This window comes from Pristiophorus japonicus, chromosome 8 (genome assembly GCF_044704955.1).
Source record: "Pristiophorus japonicus isolate sPriJap1 chromosome 8, sPriJap1.hap1, whole genome shotgun sequence".
In the NCBI taxonomy this organism is placed as follows: Eukaryota; Metazoa; Chordata; class Chondrichthyes; family Pristiophoridae; genus Pristiophorus; species Pristiophorus japonicus.
Genome location: NC_091984.1, coordinates 205,775,329 through 205,791,843, shown reverse-complemented (window position 1 = coordinate 205,791,843; position 16,515 = coordinate 205,775,329). Strand labels below are relative to the sequence as shown.

The window sequence follows — 16,515 nt, the reverse complement described above, 5'->3', positions numbered from 1 at the left end:
ATACAGATCAGCCCATGATCTCATTGAATGGCAGAGCCGGCTCGAGGGGCTGAGTGGCTTATTCCTGTTCCTATACATTGTATTTGCAATGAACACGCCATTAGGTTATCTACAGTTGTTCTATAAAGATCAAGAATGTATTGTCTTGAAAATACAGAATGAAGTATAACACAAATTTATCAGCACTGTTTTTGATCACCAAAAAGCTACTTTAGTGGCTATTTTGCTAATTGTACTGTCCAATACAGATTGACGGTATTGAATTTGATTGTCAGTCTGATACTAGACAGCATCGTAGTTGTGCTACAATTGAATTCAGTAACACAGCGAGGAAGGGAAAAATTAGCTCGTGATCCTGGCCATCATCCAGCAACTCTTGCATTTAAGAGGATTGAGTGATAATAGGATAGTATTTGGCTTTGATGTTCCTCACAACTAAGTAGCCAGCTTATACATTAATAATGGCCACTTGAGTGAAGGACTGGAGGGTGACCAACCCTGTGGCACCATCCCAGCAGGGCAGGAAGGAAAAAAAAAATGCCTATCACATCAGCAAAAGAATGAAGTAATTTGTCTCTGCATGAAACTTGCTGGAATCTTTTATTGTGTTCCTGAGATCTATGGGCTTTTTTGGGACTGTAACTGGAACAAAAACTTATTTATTCATTGGTCCTGTTTTGGATTTCTAGTCAGAGTAAGCGGATTTTGCTGATCATTTTTGCTGAAAATCTCTAATTAGAGCAGGCCTGATTGTATTTGAAAAAATTAAATTTAACCAATGTTCTGTGTGGCTATGTTTTTATTCTGATTTTATCTTCATTTTTGAATGCTTACTCTTTGGTTTTTCAACATTCTTGTCCTTAATTTAATATAATGCAATATAAGATGAAGTGAAGGGAAAATCCAATATCTGGAAGAAATAGACGGGTTTATTAAATAACCAACAAACGTGTGTGATTTACTAAACTCGTTATATGGAGATGAATTTAGGAAGCAGGGAAGTTCACCAGTAAGATAAAGACATGAAGAGTACCGGAACGCACATCAAATGAACAGTAGCCCAAAGGATTGGTTTACTAATGTGCTGTGTACAGAAGTGGGATGCAAAATTGTGTCTAATTCCCCAAATACAGAGACCGATTCCTGTTGGGTCCTCCTCAAGCTCTTACTCACTGTAGCATGCTCCTTCAGGACTTTGCTTGGTTGGTTGTACATCACCATCTGTCATGGTACTCGCCACTCCCCATGGCAGGGAAGATCCCTATGTTCTGCAGCTGGAGATCAGTTGTAACAGTCGAGAGCCAGGTACTTCTTGGCTTTCAAGGGAGCGTTGCTGGTCATAGACGGTCTTGTAAGCACGCCGGGCATAAACTGACGTAGTGGGCCAGTGATGTCTTTGCCGCATTTGGTGGTGTGACCACCACCAATAGTCAGGTCAGAAAGATGACTGCCCAACCTCCCCCACAAGGGAAGACAGCATAATTAGTCGGTTGCTTTGTGTCACATTTGTGCACCTCCTGGTAACCTGTTAGCTGGGAGCAAATTACCTTAATACAGAAGATAGATTCACTGAAACTGATGCTTTTATTAAAAAAACGTAGGTTATGAGATTCAGATGTTGCACTTAGTTTCTATTTTGTAAGCATTGTGTTACTGATTGAATGAATTTCTCCACAACCTTGCCTACCTCACTCAATCGGCCAAAAATTGCGGGCGGATGCCTCAGACCACAAAAACAATCCGAAAATACCTGGTGGTCCCGCTCCAACTTAGACTTTGGGTTCCAGGCCTTGCTGTGCAGCCCAGCACAGTGGCCCACGTATCCCAGGAGCGTAAGCACTTCCTGGGAACACGTGGGCCTGGACCACCAATCACAATGTAGTATTCTCATTCATAGTAATGGCAGCTCAAAGCTCCCATTTACTATCAATGAGAATTCCCGTAAAAACAAAGAAATTGCACACATAAATAAAAAGAACACGTCACTTTAAAAAAAAAGTAATAGAAATTAAATTAAATGTTTTATTAAAAAAAGTGTTAAACATAACCTTAGCATGGGCAGGGTTTTAATACAAAAATAAGTCATTAAAATGTATTATTTCTATCTTTTAAAACTCTTACGCTGGTATAAGTAGATCGTAAGAGTTTGAAAGACATTCGCTGGGCAAACAGCCCAACTCTCTGCCCGCGAAGGTCCTTCTCCCAGGGAGACATGCGATCTGTCAAAAGATCATCGTACGCACCCGGAAAGGCTGCAATTTACGGCCCATTGTTTCTGCTGGTTGAGCTGAGTGTCAAACATACAAGTGCTGATGCACTGAAGGAGCAAATGTGTCTGCTAACCTGAAATAAAAATGGCCCAATCCAAAAAAGCAGTAGGCAGTATTTCCATAGCATCGTCTGTGGTCAGGAACTGGTTTTCCAAAAGCTAGTCTCTTAAAATGAGGTCTGGAATGATAAGATTATGCTGTTGATACTGTATCTTAAAAGATGCAATTTATTTTTAAAGTAGTGATAATCAAGAGCGTTCTGAGCAATATGAAAAGTCAGTGTGATCATATGCTACCCCGAGACTGGAGTTTGAATCCAATGCTGAATGAAAGTTAGGATATGAATGAGTTTGGAGAATCTCAATCCAGTTATTGGTTCATAATGCAAATTGGTAATCTCACTCAGAAAAACTCCCCTTATGGGCTTACGGATAAATGCATTGGTCAGCCAGTGCTGAGCTCGCTGATCTCAACTGGAGGAAATTATCCAGGGTCCTGCACGTGATTTATAGTTATAGCACCTTCAGAAAAGGGGGAGTGGTGGGAACGGGAATGAAAGAGCATGCCCAAGAAGCATAACACACAACATTCAAACATACTGGTTTAAGTGCTGTTTAAAAAAACAAGAATGCTATTGTGAGAAATGGAAATGTTGCCATTCATTCAGTAGGTGATACTCTTCTGGAGCAGTTTAAGGCAGAGTGCATGGACTGTTGCTCTGTATCTGACCAGACTATACTTAATAGAGGAATGCTTGAAAAAGAGTGCATAATATCCTTTTTTGGTCCAAAATAGTGCAAATTTTTCCCTGCACGGACATCCTAGCTTTGAGCACATACAAAAATGTTACAAATACATTAGAGTAAATCCAAATACAAAAATTTAATTTGGCTCAAATCAGCTTTGTTAAAATAATGTTCAATTCACTTCTGATTTGTTGATTCATAGACATGCAGACGCACTGAAGTAGCATATGGGTCTGCTTACCTGGAATAAAAATGGTCTATTCCGTTAAAAAGTCAGTAATTAATAAGTTCATAGATATCGTCTCCAGTGATGCATAATATCCTGCAAGCCAAAAGGTAGCATTGGAAAATGAATGAAAAACTCAACCAACCTTCTATCATCATTGAATGACAGGGACAGGCTCAACTGTAATCTTTTTTCACTCTCTTCCCCCATAATGGAGTAGCTCACGGACTGAATTTACAATGGAAGAGTCGCCAGAGGACTGCTGGCTTCTGTGCCTTTGGTAAAACAGCACAAGATAGAAGACAAAATTGAAAAGAAAAAAGCCTGATGTATATTTAAATATATATTTTCAAAATTTCAACTGATGTGACTGTTTTGCTGCAACGAATTCTGAAGTTGAAATATTTATCAATTACCTTGGATTGCCTTAAACTGATTTCACAGATTATTTTCTTCCGTTGAGAATATTTTTAAATTTTGCTGAAATTCCCAAATTGATGTTGAATTTCAAGTGGCATTGAGCAGCAAGTTTACAAAGAATACTGTCCATTTCATGAGTATATTGGAGGCAGCTGTCCTTTAACCTCCATTCATTTTAAGTGCAAAAAACTCCACTACCTAAAGCCTACTTATACCAATACTGTGGGATTTTCTTGCAGGCAAATGAAACCAATGATGACATTCCACCAAAAAAAACACGAGCCTCATTATCAGACCTGTCCAGTGCTGATGATGTTGAAGCGTTGACTGTTCGTCAGCTGAAGGAAATACTGGCTCGCAACTTTGTCAGTTATTCAGGGTGTTGTGAAAAATGGGAATTGGTGGAAAGAGTGAACAGATTATTCAAAGAAATGGAAGAAAATCGCAAGTTTTGTAAGTTTGTCTAAAAAATGTTTTATTAGAAATGTATTCATTTAATTCAACAAGAAGTGACCTTTAAAACTTTTCTTTTGTTGTAGTGGAAAATGGAAATAACCCAGCTGTAGCCGCTGGTAAGTAGTCAACTTTACTTCAGATTTACAGAAGTTGAGAGGAAAATATTTTGCATTTAATGGATGGAAAAGTATAGATGGGGAAAGAGTACATTTTGATTGGTATTTCCATATTAATACAGAAAATATTAGGCTCAGGAGAATTCTGATTAACCTTGGTTTTTTTGGGTATTTTTTTAAATTATTGTCAGAGATCCTGGAGTTGGGTCTCTCTCACTGCGAGGCTGCTGTAGTGATATCACCAAAACGGAACATCCCCATATGACAGAGTAGCTGTAGGAAATAGCCATGATGTCCAGGCAGTCTTTAGTGTTGGAGCCTATCTGGTGCCCTGGAATACAGGGAAATCAGACTATTGGAAGGATGCCCAGGAGACGGAATGGTTTCCTAGAGTCTTGGGCCTCTGTATTGACATTTGGGCCTGTTGGGAGTCATTGCCTTGTTGTCTTGTATGGAGCTACTCTTAGTTTGACCTGGGAGCACCGCTTATTCTTTACATTAGATTTTATGAAGAAGAACGAGCCACAGTTGTGAGTTGGAAACAGTGGTGACCTACCATTTAAGATCCCAGTCAGATCATACCATTTTGCATTATAGAGCATCCTGAAAATCAGTTGTGCTACTACAATTGGGAAAATAACTTGAAAGTTTGTATTTACTGCCAAAACTATGCTCTTAGTGTTTTTAATCAATTACCCAATTCTTTTTCTATAAATCCAATGCTATCTACTTTTCAGTTGAAGAAAAGATGCAGCTAGGCGGTGACGAAAATCTCTGCAGGATCTGTATGGATGCAGTGATCGATTGTGTTCTCCTGGAATGTGGTCACATGGTCACCTGCACCAAATGTGGAAAGCGCATGAGCGAATGCCCTATTTGTCGACAGTACGTTGTACGGGCAGTGCACGTCTTTAAATCTTAAATTTGGGAGGTGTTTGAATGAAAGATCATTGAGAGAAAATTATGACTTTTCCTGTTAAGATACATGAAACTCAATGGGAAAACATTGCTATCAATGACAGTAATTTGTTGTGGCAATTTTAGATAGTGGTAGAAAGGAATTTCTTAGAATTTACTAACAGTTATCATTGCTTATTACTGGAAGCCTTAACAAAATCAGTACAAAACATAACATACAACATTAAGGTGCAAAAAATATAAATTACTGAATTATGTTACACTGTTAAGATTTATCAAAGATAGGACCCAGACTAAATGAAGGATATGCTGGAAAAAAAATTGCAAAAATTCTATTTTAAACTTTTCATATCACTTTTATAAGTCTCCTAAAACATTTACCATTTAATGGATTAATAATGTATGGTGTTGTGTGGTAGTATAGCTATTAACCAATTGTGGTGTGCGCACGTTCTGGATATGAATTGAGCAGTGCCCAACCTGTCTGCAGCAACAACTGAGAACAGAAAGGAGACCTCATGAGCAATCTTCTGTAATTCCCTGCCAACTGCCTTGTTTTAAGTTTTTCATTTTTGCTTTCTGTACTTTTTGTAGATCATGTTTTTGAAATTTACTTATGCAATTTGTCTAATAAAGAATTTAATTTAATGAAGGAGTAGCAATTCTGTCAAAGTGAATTTTGACTAATTCTGAAATTAACAAAATCAAGAATATAATTTGAAACAATATTTCTGATCTTGGAATAGTCGATGCTTTCTTTGAAGAGATTGTTATGGCGCTGAATGTATTTGACTTCCCGCTGCTGATAAACATTTTTTTTGTTCTCTAACTACTCTTAAATTGAGCTCTCTTCCTTCTCTTTCAACTTTTTTTTGCCCTCTTTGCATAGTATCAGGGATTGTTTGAACACAAAGCAAAACTGAATGCTAAAAAGGAGTAAAATATCAATTATGCACTTTTATTTTATTGGCTTAGATCATGTGTATAAAAGAAAGCTGCATTTAAATTGGTACACGTGTTTTGACTGTTATTTCTATATGCAATGATTAAACTTGCCTAATAGAATCACTAACAACTTGAAGTGGTAGCATCTTCCTGGAAGGACATTGCAGCTTTTTCAAGATACAAATAGCTTCAGTGTCCAGTAGGGGTAAGTAGCCCAACACAGGCTCTGCCAGACCATAACAGGTGACCAATGAGATGGAAGAAAGACCGCTTGCAGGAAAGGCAGCAACTGAAGGGTGTGGCCTGCACTATGTGGAGGGAGTGTCGCCTCTCCTCCAGGAGAGCAGACTGGTGCTGGAAGAAGCGCAATGCCATGTCAAGAGCAGTTGGTACAACGGAATTTGCTCCTCCCCTCCCTCTCCCACACTGATCACACCTACTTCCTAAATGGAATGACAAGTTATCATGTACAGTGCACTGTGATTCAAAGACTCTTCTATCTGTTTGGAGATGTGCCCTCATAAGCCTTGCATGCATGTAGCTCTGTATAATTCAATCCTCTCCTGTGCCATGGTCTGTACAGCACTACTGCACATTATTACATCAGCTGTATACTGCAGTTTGGGAGATGATAGCCTTTAGATGTGTGTCTTTGCCTAATGCTGGGAATCTTGGGATAGGGGGGAAAAAGTTAATATAAAGAGCAGGGGAGGTACTCTACCCTAGCTGTCGATAACAGTGAAAATAATGGGCGAGATGCAAAGCAGTACAACACCTGCCATTGTACTTTAAGCAACCAAGCTGCTACTGAACTGCAGAACTCATTGTCTCCATCGCTGTATGGTGCAACATCTCCTTCATTCCCAGCCCATTGCCTCTTTTACTGCAGAGCCAGAAATACATTTCTTTGAGAATAAAAGGAAATGAGACATTTGCATTTATATAGCGTCTTTCACAACCACTGGACGTGTCAATGCACTTTACAGCCAATTAAGTAATTTTTGAAGAGTAGTCACTATTGTAAGTAGGGAACGTGGCAGCCAACTTGCGCACAAACAGCAATGTAATAATGACCAGATAATCTGTTTTTGTTATTTCGATTGAGGGATAAATATTAGCCACGACACTGGGGATAACTCTCCTGCTCTTCGAAATAGTGCTATGCCACCTAAGAGGGCAGTTGGGGCCTCGGTTTAATGTCTCATCCAAAAGACAGCACCTTTGACAGTGCAGCACTCACTTAGCACTGGATTGGATGAGCCTAGATTGTTGTGCCCAAGTCTCTGGAGTGGGATTTGAACCCACAACCTTCTGACTCAGATGCAAGAGTGCCACCCACTGAGCCACAGCTGACACTGCACTGAGTAATGATGAACATGAAACTAACTACCTTTTTCGCCTTTCCCCCAATTGAGAAGCCAACGGACTTGGATCTTGTGGGCTCTGATATGAAAAGTTCATGACCCTCATCTGTAACATTAGAAGCAATTTTTTTTGGCACAGACAGCAATGGAGCATGTAGTAGTTTCATTGGTGTTTGTGACTGCAGACAAAGCTCAGGACAGTGCTGTACTTCCTTTCCAGAAGTACAGAATGTAGTTCTGGAGGATACAGTTGTGTCTGCGCCCGAATACTGCCTTTCAGCATTAGGCAGGAACCAGAAGAACTGCTGTCGCACTGGTCAGTTTCAGATCTGAACCTGGGCCCAGTAAGAAGGACATGGCTGAAGTTAACTGCCATCAGGCTGCTGCTTCTCATAGCAGCACATGCCATGCATCTATCAGTAGCAGACCCAAAGATCATCATAGGCGGTCCTTCGAACGAGGAAGATTTGCTTCTACATGAGTTCACAGATGTTTCAATGAAGGACCCAATATTCCAGTCCTGAACTCCAATTGAAGGAGTGAAAGATGCCTGTGCGTGGATTTTTTTAATGTGTGGTGACAGTTGCACATCAGCCACCACACGGGCTCAACAGAGCTAGGCCTTTATTCAGTGGCAAGAGTTAACCAGGACGACTGGAGACCTACTCTGCTGCACGGACCTAGTGCGCACACATATTGCAGTGTGGGCTGGCCCGTGCTGCCCCTGGGCCCTCGGTTCTTCTGGGCCCCGCACCCTCATTTGCCGCACCTCCGCCACGATCTCTCGTTGCTCCTCCGCCACAAACATTCGCTGCACCTCCGCTACAAAAACATTCGCCACACCTCCGCCCAAAGAACACACAAGAGGCAGTCACATTAAAGATTCTGCCCAAAGCAGGTCCTTCGCAGAACTCTATCATGGGATGAGAGTCACCTTAGGCCCAAGAGCCTTTTATACCAATCCAGCTACCTCCCATGACATTGGCCCTCAGACGGCACCTAGGAAGAGTACTAAGCTAGATCACAGGAAAGCACTGCAGTGAATGTGAAGTTCGTAATTATAGTAAAACATGCTGACGTTTACACCAACTGTTTTCACTGTAGTATGATTTAAGTTGGTATGAAGGCTGGTGAGATGTAGTAATTGAAATTTTCAAACGGGAGACCTTTTAATCTTACGAGAATGTATTTGTAATAATCTGCCTATGCATTTCCCTTGCAATTACCACAAAAGAATCCTCCAAGTCCTGCATTCCTGATTTCTTAGCCTTCATCGCAGCTAGGCCCGTCTCGAAGGATTTCATTTCCATTCCTGTATCAATAGAAAGGTTATGATATTCTGAGACCATAGAAACCTACTACAGTGCCCCTTCTGATCTATTTAGGCAGAACAAACTTCTCTTCAGAACCCTTCTAATCCTCAATGACCACTCCAATTATCTTCGTGATGTTCAGCTGGCACGGTTGGCAGTTAAAGTGGGATAATAATCCTTGGAAGTGGTGGTCACGCACAAGCCATTTTCAAAATAGAGCAGGAAGACTGGACTGTTTAGTAACAAAAATGTTATGGTAACTGACAATATTGTATTAAAAGACTGCAGTATAACTGGTCACAAATAATTTGAACAATGAGCAAACGGAGAGGAAACCCTTTCTGTTCAAGAAATTCATCAGGTTCACAGTAGGCGCCTGCAGTGCAACATGGGTGTCATCCATTATCCTTTTGAATTTGGGCAAACCAATATCAGAATTTAAGGGCATTGGGCCCAAGTTTCCACATGATTTGCGCCTGATCTTTTAGGAGCAACTGGTGGAGAATGGACTATCTTAGAAATCGCAATTCTCCACATTTTTTTTTCTGCAGTTCTAGTCAGGTAGAACAGTTCTACTTTGGAACAGAACAGGGGGGGAAGGAGGAAGCCATTCCAGACGGCGGGTGGGAGGGAACCGACCGGCGACCAAACGCGGGGGGGGGTGGAGGGGGGAGGAAGCCGTTGCAGACGGCGGGAAGGGACCGAACGCGGAGGGGGGGGGGGGGGGGGAAGAGAATGCGGGCCCGACCGACCGAACGCAGCGGGGGGGGGGGGGGGGGGGAGCCGTTCCAGACGGCGGGAGGGAGAGAGGGAAGGAGACAGAAGGCTGCAGGAAGCCTCAGAAATTGAGGAGCCATTTCCCAACGGTAAACGGTGGAGGTCGTCGGGAAACGGCTGCCTCAACTTTCTGAGGCTTCCTGCAGCCTTCTCAGTGCTGATGGCAATGTGCTTTTATTAAAAAATGTTCAAAAACTAAACAGCTACAAAGAACTACAAAAATGGCCGAGTGCCAATGTTTTCCTTCACACTGCGCGTGCGCGAACGCTCCAACGCGGACGCGCAGCGTTGCCGCAGGAAAAAAACTAATTTAAATAGTACCCGCCCCCTCCCACTTACAAAATCGGCGCGGCCAAACAGACACGGAGCTGCAGGGCGCTCCAGAATCACGCGGTTTTTTTCCGGCGCCGTTTTAGGCGCGAAAAACGGGCGCCCAGCTTGGAGGGGCGCCCGTTTTTTATCGTGTGGAAACTTGGGCCCATTATGTTGATAAATAGGATTCACCCCAAAATGGATAAATTCCCCAGGTTTTTTGATGGTGATAGCAGTGACATGGTGAATGCAAACCTCAATGGCACTCGGTGACTGGCAGAGCTGTTCGGGAAGTTGATTTCGGTACAGGTCAGGGTGCGGAATCTGGAACAATCATCCAGGATTGACTTCCTGAACAAGTTGCAAAGGCAAGCTCCTCACTTATTCCCTCAGTAGATTTCCAGGGCTTCTGAACATTGCTTTTTTTGTGGGGGCAGGCGGGATGTGAAGCACGTTATCCTCACCCTCCTTTGATACTGCCTCATTCTCCTTTAGTCCCTGCTGCTCTTCTCAATCAAGAATGTATACCCCAGAACCTACATAGGGAAACTGCTCGATAACATCCTTTACTGTGGATGGGGATCAAAAATCTATCGGCGGTTTAAATTTAACATTAATAGCTCCCCAAAGTTTAAAATAATTCCTAAAATATGCAGGCCAACCTGGTCCAAGGGCTAAAATTGTCCAGGCTGCTTTAATTGGTCTGACAAGTCACTTGGCCTCTTAACTGGACAGAAGTTACACTGAGCGCAACAGGGACAAAATGATGGAATTCTGATGTCTACGCTATCCTTCAATTCCATCTCATTTAAATGCATAACGAACTGCAACAGACACAAAACGGGAGTGGAAACCTTTGTTTTCTCTCAGTGAAAATGCTAATTTCCAGTTGGAGAAAGTGTTAAAAGTTTTCTTTTAAGTGTTGTACAGCACTTGGTATATTGTTCCCCTGTGAATCCAACAATAGTTCAGTACACAGCATTCGAGACAAAAGTTTTATACAAATTCAGCAATGACAAAATGGCAACAGCAAATGGTGGAAAACCAAGATCTTGTCACTTTACAATATTATTACTGCTGCTAAGCTGCTTGCCTTAAAGGCATGCAATGATGGCACATACAAACATCACAAAGATCATTCCACATGAAACATGTGGAACTGTACAGAGATTAAACCACAAGTAACAAATAGGGAAATCTGAAATAAATTGGAATTCAATTGTATAAGTAATAATGTTACCATTGGAATTCTTGAAATTTCCACACTACTCTCAATAAAGTAATTTCTGTACAAAAATATTTCTGCATAATGTATGATGTATAGAGTGTAACAAAACAACAATATTTATAACACGGTCAAAATGATCCCAATGTGTGGTCAGATATGTCTATAAGATACCTCTCTTGTTTTAAGACTGCATTTTTTTAAAAAAAGAACTGAAATTAAAATTTACAATGCACATGCTTTAGTCGTAAAACGTGCACGAAAATGTTAGTTTTTATCAATTTTCTTTCTTTCTCGCCACATATGTTGATACCTACCAAGTGCAAACACTTGCGCATTAGTGTCCTTTCATACATTATTAAAACTTAGTAAATAAATTTGAATTTCGGAGTGATTTTCACACGTAGAAACATTTTTGTGAGGGTAAGCAGCTTCTGTTACTATCAGGTTTCTGTCCTCTCCACAATTCGTCCTTGTCCCTTTGTCTGGTGCCAAAACATGAAGCAGGAGCTCGGCGTAATTAAATCTCAGAAGAAATTAAACGTCCTTTGTTATAGTGTCCAGTTTCTCTTTCTGTTTAGTTAACTAAGTTTTTGTAACAGTTTCTCCTCTGACAGACTGAATTGAACGCTAACGGACATCTCTGCTATGAACTGTTCACAACCTTCTTTTGTTACCTGCTTGCAGTAACGGAGATCTATTCGGCAGATGTTGCCACAGCGTTTGAAATAGGTTAGGCACTGGTCAGTGACTTTATTGCAAACTAAAGAAAAAGGATATTGTGCATTTTAGGTACGGCAAGGATTTACATGCATTTCTCAACTGCTCTTAAAATGCTGTGTTCCGTTTTATGAACATGCCACAAAGCAAGATATACTTGAATTAGAAATGATACAGAAAAAAGTAATGAAACTAATCCCAAATGTAATGGGGTAAGTTATAAAAGTTTAGACAAGTTTAAGTATTCAAGACTAGAAAATGGTTAAAAGAGTAATCTTGAATTATACAAAATGCTAAATTATATTTTTAAGGCAAACTCAAGTTATTACTTCGAAGTATTCCAAAGAGAGCAGGGCCAAAGGACACAAATATAAATTAGTAAAATGTAATTTGAAACATACAAGGGGGAAAGCTTACTGAGAATGTTAAATATTTGGAGTAATCTACCAGTAAAGTAATAGGAGCAAAACATTGTAGGCAGAATGTGTTAACTCATTAAATGGAAGATACCTAATTAACTTTTGATTTAATATTTTTTCCTTAGTTTCTTTCAGTTTTGTCCCAGTGATATTACTGGCCTCAGCAGTGGGTTAGGGAAGGGAAGAGGAGGAATCAGCCAGTGTTCCCACTCCCAATTGCTATCTAGTGACCATATACTGGAAAGTGTGGGCGCGGACAGAAATGGGCGCAGCAGTGATGCTCTCCAGGGTAGATTAGGCTGTTAAAAGTCAATATTAGGCTCACTCTAAAAAAAACACAGAGCTGCTCACAAGGCCACGTTTATTTCCCATCCCTAGTTGCCCTAAGAAGGAGATGGTGGGTCTTATCCTTAAAACTTCTGCAGTCGTTGTAGTAATGATAGTCCCACAATGGCCTTCGGTAGAAAATTCCAGGATATTGACCTAGTCACAATGAAAGGATGGCAATATTATGTCCAAGTCAGGATGATGTGTGACATGGTGTCCTCTGGACATTGGTGCTCAAGTCCTCCTCAGTGGTAGAGGTTGCAAGGGAGGGATGTTCTGGGGAGTTGCTGCAGTGTATATTGTACATATTGGAGTCACAATGTGGAGGAGCGGATATTGAGTAAAGTGGCACTATAAAGTGAACGACTCCATCTTGGATGGTGTTGAGCTTCTTTGGAGTGTGGCTGCATTTATACTCATCCAGTTAAGAGGCGAGTAAAGCACATCCTCCTGACATGAACGTTGTAGATGGTGAAGAAGCTTTAGGAAGTGAGCCATTCATTTCAGAGTACCCAGTGGGTATGGCTGGTCCAATTAGGCTTCTGGTCAGTAGTGACCCCCAAAATGCTGATGGGGCAGGAATTGGTAATGGTAGTGCCAGTGAAGGTCAGGGGGAGATGCCTGAGCTTTTATCAGATGGGGACGATTGCTACCTGGCATGGTGTGTTGCAAATGTATCTGTCGCTTGTCAGCCAAGCCTGGATGTTATCCATGTCTTGCTGTAAGCTGGCACAGGCTGCCTAATTATCAGAGGAGTTATAAACACTGTCCCACCTCTAAGCATTATGATGGAAGGAAGGTCATTGATCAAGCAGCTGAAGATGGTTGGGTTAATGTGGTGACGTGTTGAAGAGCTACCAGTGCTTATACAACTGTATCCCATTATTGAGTTTTTAAAGTCGGGAAAAATTGCATAACTTGCTTTTTGTGCAGAGTGTGAAATATAGCTAGATAGAAGTTTTTTTACTTCTTTATATTTCATTGGATTGGGTTGAAAACGGAAAATAATCATATTTTCCGAGTACCATAAAATCTCAAAGTTTTATTTTCTAAATTGTATACAATAATCACTCAAATGACTTGCAAAGCAAATAACGCTGACTTCCATCAATGTCAGCTTAAAAGGTATATCAAAAGCACATTTCTCACCTGACAGATTGATTTCTGTTAGGGAATCCCTTGTTGTAGTGCCAACTGCTGTTAATAGGTTAATTGATTGGTCTGTCAGATGGTTGCAGTAACTAAGGTCCAGTTTGGATAGCATTGGCATGTGCCTAATAATAAGCCGGAGTGTTGCATCTGTAATGTCCAGTCCAGCCAGACGAAGGTCAGTCACATTTCGTAGCTTGCTGCGATTGTCAATCTGACCTTTAAGACAACAAGTCACTTTTTAACATACTAGATTCGGGCAGTCTTATTGCTTACATAATTGTACTCACCATTATTAGCATTTGTAGCAATACTTCTCTATTATTAAAGGAATAATCCAGGAGCCAGAACATTTCTCATTGCTAAAATTAAAGATTAGTTTTCATCTCTATTTTAGATCCATTAGATTGTATTCCACAACCAGCTATCAGAGTGACTGTTCAACATTCATTTTTTAAGAGTGCAAATGTTCCAAAAATAATGCATACATTCTGACATTAGTGCTAAGTGAATCAAAAATTAATGACAAGTAAAATGATCGTCCATTGAGAGGGGATCATATTGTAATAACACGGTTTTATTTTGAAGTTAATGCTCAACACAGCACTGATATTTTGTGCCTGTTGTGTTATTTAAGAACACCAAATAAGTGGAAGTGGAGGTGTCATCATTCCAACTTAAGGATGGCAATATGTGGGTTATAATCTGCAAATCAATTGAATTTTTAACTGCAAATTTTGTGAGCCTTCTGTGCTTGATGACAGAAAACAGATCCCCTAAAAGCGAAGCCAATTTTTAACATGGACCTGCCATCGACCAAGATATCCAGGAAAAGTGAAAACATGTTTCTGGCTCATAGCCTACAAATACCACATGGTACATTTTGCAAACCAGCTGCTCATGCAGCAGAATTGATTAGAATGTGGCTAGCTCTGATGGTGGTCGGGAAATCATCAAAGCTTGCCATCAATGTGATAATGTATTCTTTCCTCATATGCAGGGATAGCAGATGGAAAATCTTTTTAACTTGTTTGGGCTAAGCTACCTTAACTCGGGGTATTCGGAAGACAAAAATTACATGAAACAGACCAGTTCAATACTGTTTACGTCACTGCTTACAACTTAAGAGCATTGTATACTATTTGAATTACTACATTACAGTCTTCATCACAGTGTTGCTGTGGCTTCAGTGACAACTGCTCAGTTGTCTGCTCTGCAGCAGGGATACCTCGGTTAGGTGGCCAAAGACGAGGAACAATTTATAATTTGCAAAGTAATTTCTTTATCTGTTTCGTGTATGGATAATTTTAAAGGCTGAAATGAAGCTACCTCCAAGTAAAACTTACATTTCATTTGAAACAAAAGTGAAATTAATTTAGTTCATTCGCTCAAACTGGAGTAAGTCACATAGTGACCCCACTATTTTACTGTGATGTGTAGTTAATGAGTCTTACACAAAACACTAGACGACTAGACACAACACGGTGGGTGTAAAAAGATTTCCTACCTGGTCTGTTATCAGTTGGAGGTGAAAGCAAATCTCTCATTTGAGCATCTTTTAATCCTTCCACCCATCTGAGATCCATGGTTCTCAGCAAGGGACAACTAGAGCTGCAAAGTGCTGAGATTGCTGCCCAAGAGCAGCCGGAAACAATCAAGTCCTTCAGACCTAAACAGGGAAAGACAAACAAAGTTGAACATATCGGCTGTACAGCAGTCTGCATTTGAATGTGTTAAATGGCCATGTTCAAGAAGTGAATTTAATATAAATTCTAAAATGATGATTTGTGGACGACAAACACAGGATTCACAAAACACGACATGAAGAACCACACTCAATAAACACCAATGTTACTGGTTTATCAGGGTAAAGGAGCCAACTCTGAACAGTGTATTGGTATTATACTAATTAAAATGTTAAGAATATCAGAGAGATGAATCATAAAACCCCAACAAATCAGAGAAGTAGATGTTGCATCCCTGTGACGGCCTGTTGGTGATCAGTAATCTGCTACTGAAAAATCCGCTGCCCCATACTGATATTCTGCGCTAGTTATATTTCAGGATTCTGATATGGTAATTTATTTCACATTAGCTCCATTTATGTACAGAATGGGGAAAAATACTTGTCATCAGGTGACGAGAAATACTATTACTGATCAGCCTCAGACAGCACATTGCTTGATTCCTTGTTGGGTGACACAGTTGTCACAATTTTGAAACTTGTGCTTCATGCAGAGCGTTACCAGCTTTAATCTTCCTACACCTACTGGCAGAAATAGCAACTTGGATGATTTTCCTTTTTCTCCGCATCTGATGTAATTCAGGAAAGTTCTGATACATCTACCTGCACTGCTTCTATCAATGCTACCAAAACAGGTGTGTATTTTCCCAGTTGATCAGAATAAGGGAAGAATAAAAAGCCGAAAGTTTGATTTTTTATGGTAGTTACAAAAAGGCTGCCGTTTCTCCACTTGAAATTCAGATATGTACCAATTTAAAAAGAGAGAAGCTGACTTTCATTTTGGGCTCTCACCCATGCCATCTCAGCAGAAACAAAAAGTAAAAAAAGAGTACATCTAATACGTAAAACTTAATGCTATTGGTCCAACAGTGAGAGATTCAGGAGCATTTGCGCGATCTTATTGATGAATGAGATTATGGAGAGCTTATGAGAGGGGGCTTCCAAAACTACTGAAACCTGTGTACAACAACAACAACTTGCATTTATATAGCGCCTTTAACGTAGTAACATGTCCAAAAGTACATCACAGGAAGGTAATCAGACATAAGACATTAAAGATGGTGGCGA

At 40.5% G+C, this 16,515-nt stretch overlaps 2 protein-coding genes across 9 annotated transcripts in view; one reads left to right on the top strand and one right to left on the bottom strand.

Moving 5' to 3' along the window:
* The window catches only part of LOC139268948 (E3 ubiquitin-protein ligase RNF34-like), a 32,629-nt gene extending 26,825 nt beyond the window's left edge, over positions 1-5,804 (top strand). The window contains exons 5-7 of the mRNA XM_070887829.1: positions 3,902-4,115; positions 4,202-4,234; positions 4,972-5,804. Coding sequence (XP_070743930.1) covers positions 3,902-4,115; positions 4,202-4,234; positions 4,972-5,156 — 432 coding nt within the window. The 3' untranslated portion in view covers positions 5,157-5,804. The remainder of the gene's footprint in view (positions 1-3,901; positions 4,116-4,201; positions 4,235-4,971) is intronic.
* Positions 5,805-10,796: 4,992 nt separating this feature from the next.
* Positions 10,797-16,515, bottom strand: part of kdm2bb (lysine (K)-specific demethylase 2Bb) — a 251,822-nt gene continuing 246,103 nt past the window's right edge. For all 8 annotated transcript variants that reach the window (XM_070887826.1, XM_070887821.1, XM_070887820.1 and 5 more), the window contains 3 exons: positions 15,211-15,372; positions 13,704-13,922; positions 10,797-11,851 (listed from right to left, as the gene is read on the bottom strand). In XM_070887826.1, coding sequence (XP_070743927.1) covers positions 11,670-11,851; positions 13,704-13,922; positions 15,211-15,372 — 563 coding nt within the window. In that variant the 3' untranslated portion in view covers positions 10,797-11,669. The remainder of the gene's footprint in view (positions 11,852-13,703; positions 13,923-15,210; positions 15,373-16,515) is intronic.